General features: G+C 42.4%; 1 protein-coding gene across 1 annotated transcript; it reads left to right on the top strand.

Moving 5' to 3' along the window:
• The first annotated feature begins 2,263 nt into the window (after positions 1-2,263).
• LOC126027109 (ADP-ribosylation factor 1-like) lies at positions 2,264-4,027 on the top strand. The gene has a single exon (XM_049786092.1). The coding sequence runs from the start codon at positions 2,352-2,354 to the stop codon at positions 2,877-2,879; it is 528 nt and encodes a 175-aa protein (XP_049642049.1). The 5' UTR covers positions 2,264-2,351; the 3' UTR covers positions 2,880-4,027.
• Positions 4,028-5,747: the final 1,720 nt, after the last annotated feature.

The following is a 5,747-nucleotide window of genomic DNA, read 5'->3' as shown; positions in this document are numbered from 1 at the left end:
ATTTCTCTTTTTATTTTTGTAATTAATTAATTAATTAATGTTTTTACACATACTGGAGTGATGTTAAAGTACAGTTATTTGCAACTCTGTTGCAAAACAAATTATCTAGAAGGCAGCAAAAGTACATTGTGAATGTGTATAAAACTGTATAAAACTTATGGGTACACTTTTTATATGATTATTGGCTCTGTAGTGTTTCAAGTTATGTTCTCAGAAAGAGAAACAAAATGCCCAAGATTAAAGGAAAATATATAAGCCACGTAGATTTGACTCTGTTTAAAAAACAAAACAAAACAAAAAAAACACCACTGGAGAGCCTGGCTCAGTCCCTGTGGTCAGGGCAGGAAGGTACAGCCAGACCCTGCTCCCAGGGGCGGCTGCATGCCCAGCCCTGGTCTGAGACTGCGGTCCGCTGGAGACCACTGCTGCGAGGGCTGGAGCCCGAGCTTTTTCATCGGAGGACAAAACGGGATAAATAAGGAGATGTAGGAAGGTTCTCACCTGCAGCTTCTCAGTGTAGACCCTGCTCTTCACTCCACATACAGACTGGGATCCGGGGCCATAGCAGCAGTGCCGAGTGGGCATGTGGCCCTGGCATGTGTCCTGTGGTGACAGTGGCGCAGTGTCAGGTGGGCAGCAACACAAAGTCATTGTTGACGTCGACCATAGGCACGTAGAAGGACGGTACCTCGTAGACACACAAAGACTTGTGCCCTGCAGGGATCAGCTTCTGTACCTTGAGCTGCCCCTCTGTCCTCTGAACGGTGCTGTTAAAAGCCATGGCCTCATGCTGCTGCTGCATGAGCAGGCAGGTCTTCATGCGGTCGAACTTTTCTATTTCCTGCAGCCAATGACTGTGCATCGAAACAGTCGCACTTTGACTTGTTAGAAAACTCCTTGTCTTGCCAAGCTTCTGGGGGCCAAGTGTTGGTAGTTTACCTTCATGAATCTCTTTTCTGTGTGTCTTGGGTGGATATTTATCATCTAATTAGGTCCCAGCCAGAATGTTCCAAATGGTGTCATGTCTAGATCCATAACCTAATTAGATCTGACGAGACCCCCTCCCACTTTTGGATCTACATATTTTTTTGAATTATAAATCTTTCACAGTTATATTTAAGGTACATAATAACAGTAAAATAGGCCATTTTCACCACCAGTGTTGTCCTCCCTCCACCCCTGTTCCCAGAATGCATCATATACCAATCCCCTTGTCCTCTGGACTGCTAGTGTCATAGGTCCCCTCTACATATAACTTGATGTAGATTGGGTTACCTTGATTCTGTTGTCTTTGACTTTGGGTTTGGTGTTTAGATATGATCATTTTTATTTCCACTCAATGTTCATGTGGATGTTTATTCCTGATACCATCCACTCAACCTCCTCAATTTTGGAGGCAGAACAAGATGATTCAAGTTCTGTGGTTTTGTTGGAAAAAGAAAGAAAAAGAAAAAGAACAAAAACTGGGAGGAGCCTGTCTAGAAGCTACAAATATAGATTTAAAACAAGAAAGAAAAAGAAAAAAAAACAACCAAAATAAGCAATGACAAAAAAACAACAACTAAAAAAAAATGAAAAAAGAAAAAAGGGGGAGTGGTGTGGCAAGGTTTTTTTGTTTTTTGTTTTTTGTTTTTGCATAGGCACAGTAAGTGTTGGGGGAAATTAGAAAGGGAATTCCCTTGACGTAGGACTAGGAGATACAGGGTTTCTCCACCCTTAAAGCATACTGTCATGGGAACAACTATCAGCTCCAAACATGCTCATTGTCAAACCCCAAAGTCTTTTTATGGTGGTAGGAAACATTCTGCTCAGTGTGGCTGTCAGTATCAGTTCTCTATAATTAGATATTTGGTATTTACACAGGTTGTAGGGAGTCTAGGATAGAGTCTTTTATCCATATAAAAGAGGTTCTGTTCTGTCACAATTGTTGTAGTCATTCTTCTGTAATTAGTGATCTTGGTTTTTGAGCAGATCCTAGGATGGAACCTAGGATAGAGTCTTTCCTAATGGTTCCAGAAGTTCTATTCTGTGATTGTCAAAATCAGACCTCTGGGATTAGAGATCTTGGTTTTTGCACAAATCCTAGGCCCAAGTGAAGAGACCCTTTTTTTTTTACAAATAAGGTCACAGTCTCAGTTTTTTGGGGGAGAAACTTATTTTAACCATAAACATGAACAAAGTAAGATTAAAGCTACATATTCACCAAAGATATACACTCAAATGTAGTTTCTTTCATCTTAAAAATATTTAGGATATAGGAGTGAAACCAACGCCTGGTTCGGAGCAGCTGTGCTGACTCTGCCCGGGTGAGGTTTTCTTCTGGCCAGTGTTGTCTTCACCAGTCTACAGGTATGGGGAATATCTTTGCCAACCTCTTCAAAGGCCTCTTCAGCAAAAAAGAAATGTGCATTCTCATGGTGGGCCTGGATGCTGCAGGGAAGACTACCATCCTGTACAAACTGAAGCTGAGTGAAATTGTGACCACTATTCCTACTATCGGCTTCAATGTGGAAACTGTGGAGTACAAGAACATCAGCTTCACTGTGTGTGATGTAGGTGGCCAGGACAAGATCCGGCCTCTGTGGCGCCACTACTTCCAGAACACACAAGGTCTGATCTGTGTGGTTGACAGTAATGACAGAGAGCGTGTGAACGAGGCCCGTGAAGAGGTCATGAGGATGTTGGCCAAAGATGAGCTCAGGGATGCAGTCTTGCTGGTGTTTGCTAACAAGCAGGACCTCCCCAATGCCATGAACGCGGCCGAGATCACGGACAAGCTGCGCCTGCACTCCCTGCGCCATAGGATCTGGCACATTCAGGCCACCTGTGCCACCAGTGGGGACGGGCTCTATGAGGGACTGGACTGGCTGTCCAATTAGCTCCGGAACCAGAAGTGAGCCAGCACTCTTCTCTTTTCCCTTTCACCCCCTCTCCACCCTCGCTTTTCTCTCATATAGCAAACGTGCGCCCTTTGGTGTGAGTGCCAGAAGCTGTCTCCATGGTTGGTCACAGTGTGTTTCACCATGCTGTAAACGTGCAGACGCAGCCGCAACCGGGTTTTTATTTAATGTAAATAGTTTTTGTTTCCAATGAGGCAGTTTCTGGTACTCCTATGCAATATTACTCAGCTTTTATTTTATTGTAAAAAGAGAATCAACACACTGTTAGTACTGGAAGGGATTTTAGGCACAAGCAGCCTCCAGGAGTTGCTGTGTCTGACAGGCTCGGCGCACCTTCTGTAGGCATCAGATCTGTGTTACGATCCATTTGGATGTCGGTTTTTAACCCAAACTCAATGCATTTTTTAAAAAAATAATTAAAATACAAGATAAGGCAAACACTTGAACACAGAAAGGAGAAATGTGCCTAGTGTAGATTCTGCAGTAACGGTTTGAGTGTGGTCCTATTTCCTGTCGGGAACATGAGACGATCCATTCTGCATGGTCACAATAGGGCCCCTGTGATTTGCTGTCTCGGGTCATCCTGTATCCATAGCGTTTGTGCTTGTATTTGTGCTTAAACGACCATCCGGGAGATGGTTTGGGGGCTGTGGCCGGCTGCTCTTGGACCTCTCGCAGGGACCCAGGCCTTCCTTTGGGTCAGCATGGCTGGAAAGCTCTGGCCAGGAGGAAGAGTCCTGCCAGTCATTCCCAGGCTCACTCCGGGCTGGCTGGGTCTCACCAGCAGGAGTATGGGCGGGCAGGCAGGGCTGGTCATCCTAGAGCCACGGTCCCCCTCGGAGCACCCTCTACAAGTGCTTTCACTCCCTCAGCCTGCAAGAGTCAGATTTGCCATCTAAAACAACGACCCTTTACTTTTTTCTTTTGTATTTTGATAAACACGGAAGAAGCTGGAGCTGTTAAACTTTATTTTGGAGAAAACCAAATGGTTCATTTGGTGTCGTGGAACCTCTTACTGCTTTGAATACACGATTAGTAATCAACTGATTTGTATACATGTTTTCAGTTTTCATTTCGACAAGCACTGTAATTATAGCTATTAGAATAAAATCTCTTAACTATAAAAATATTTAGGGCCCGGAGAGATAGCACAGCGCCGTTTGCCTTGCAAGCAGCCGATCCAGGACCAAAGGTGGTTGGTTCGAATCCCAGTGTCCCATATGGTCCCCCGTGCCTGCCAGGAGCTATTTCTGAGCAGATAGCCAGGAGTAAACCCTGAGCACCGCAGGGTGTGCCCCCCCCCCAAAAAAAATTAGGATATGAATTGTATTCATTGACAGGTTAATATAAAACATGTTTTTCACTAACCTTTCAGTGTTTTTTAAAGTATCTTTAGTATACTGAGTTCTGCCATTATTTCCTGCCAGGGATGCCCTCACATAGAATATGCTTATATATTTAGTAAACTTAGAAGGGTTGCTTTGTGGAATAAAATTGCTCCTTGGTTTATTTCTCTAAGTGTCTATAGTAGTTATTGATGCAATGTACTAATGCTATCCCTGGTTTTACTGGTTTCTAGCTACCTAGTTGTCAACCTCCTTAATGAAGTATCTAATTTCTCCTTAAGATATGGAGTCATTTGACTATCACTGGGAAGTGAAATAAGAACAGATGAAGGGGGTCTTATCTGAACTGGAAACTACTTGTCAACTCTGTTGAGTCTTTCAGTTAGAGTTGAGGAAAAGTAGTGCAAATTTGTAGTCAATCTGATGAATGCACACTAGACACTGGATAGAAATCTTTTGTTACAGACACTCAACAAATTTAAGTTGCTTGTTATTGTTTTTTTTGAAAAGTAAAAATGCTTTTATTTCTACATGAGCATTCTGAAAATAGTGTGCAATTCATGAGAGCTTATGCTACACTGTGCCTTTTGTTGAACTTTGCCTTTCATCTTTTTTAATATATTTTATTTTATTTAAACACCTTGATTACATATATAATTGTGTTTGGGTTTCAGTCATGTAAAGAACACCATCCATCACCAGTGCAACATTCTCATCACCAATGTCCCAAATCTCCCTCCTCCCCACCCAACCCCCGCCTGTACTCTAGACAGGCTTTCCATTTCCCTCATACATTCTCATTATTAGGACAGTTTAGAATGTAATTATTTCTCTAACTAAACTCATAACTCTTTGTGGTGAGCTTCATGAGGTGAGCTGGAACTTCCAGCTCTTTTCTCTTTTGTGTCTGAAAGTTATTATTGCAAGAATGTCTTTCATTTTTCTTAAAACCCATAGATGAGTGAGACCATTCTGCATCTTTCTCATTCTCTCTGACTTATTTCACTCAGCATAATAGATTCCATGTACACCCATGTATAGGAAAATTTTATGAGATCATCTCTCCTGACAGCTGTATAAAATAATATTCCATTGTGTATATGTACCACAGTTTCTTTAGCCATTCATCTGTTGAAGGGCATCTTGGTTGTTTCCAGAGTCTTGCTATGGTAAATAGTGCTGCAATGAATATAGGTATAAGGAAGGGATTTTTGTATTGTATTTTTGTGTTCCTAGGGTATATTCCTAGGAGTGCTATAGCTGGATCGTATGGGAGCTAGATTTCCAGTTTTTGGAGGAATCTCCATATTGCTTTCCATAAAGGTTGAACTAGGTGGCATTCCCACCAGCAGTGGATAAGAGTTCCTTTCTCTCCACATCCCCGCCAACACTGTTTGTTCTTTTTTTTATGTGTGCCAATCTCTGTGGTGTGAGGTGGTACCTCATAGTTGTTTTGATTTGCATCTCCCTGATGACTAGTGATGTGGAGCATTTTTTCATG

Source organism: Suncus etruscus, chromosome 14, assembly GCF_024139225.1.
Source record: "Suncus etruscus isolate mSunEtr1 chromosome 14, mSunEtr1.pri.cur, whole genome shotgun sequence".
Taxonomy (NCBI): domain Eukaryota; kingdom Metazoa; phylum Chordata; class Mammalia; order Eulipotyphla; family Soricidae; genus Suncus; species Suncus etruscus.
The sequence above is the reverse complement of the archived record's forward strand: the minus strand, read 5'-3'. Positions and strand labels throughout refer to the sequence as shown.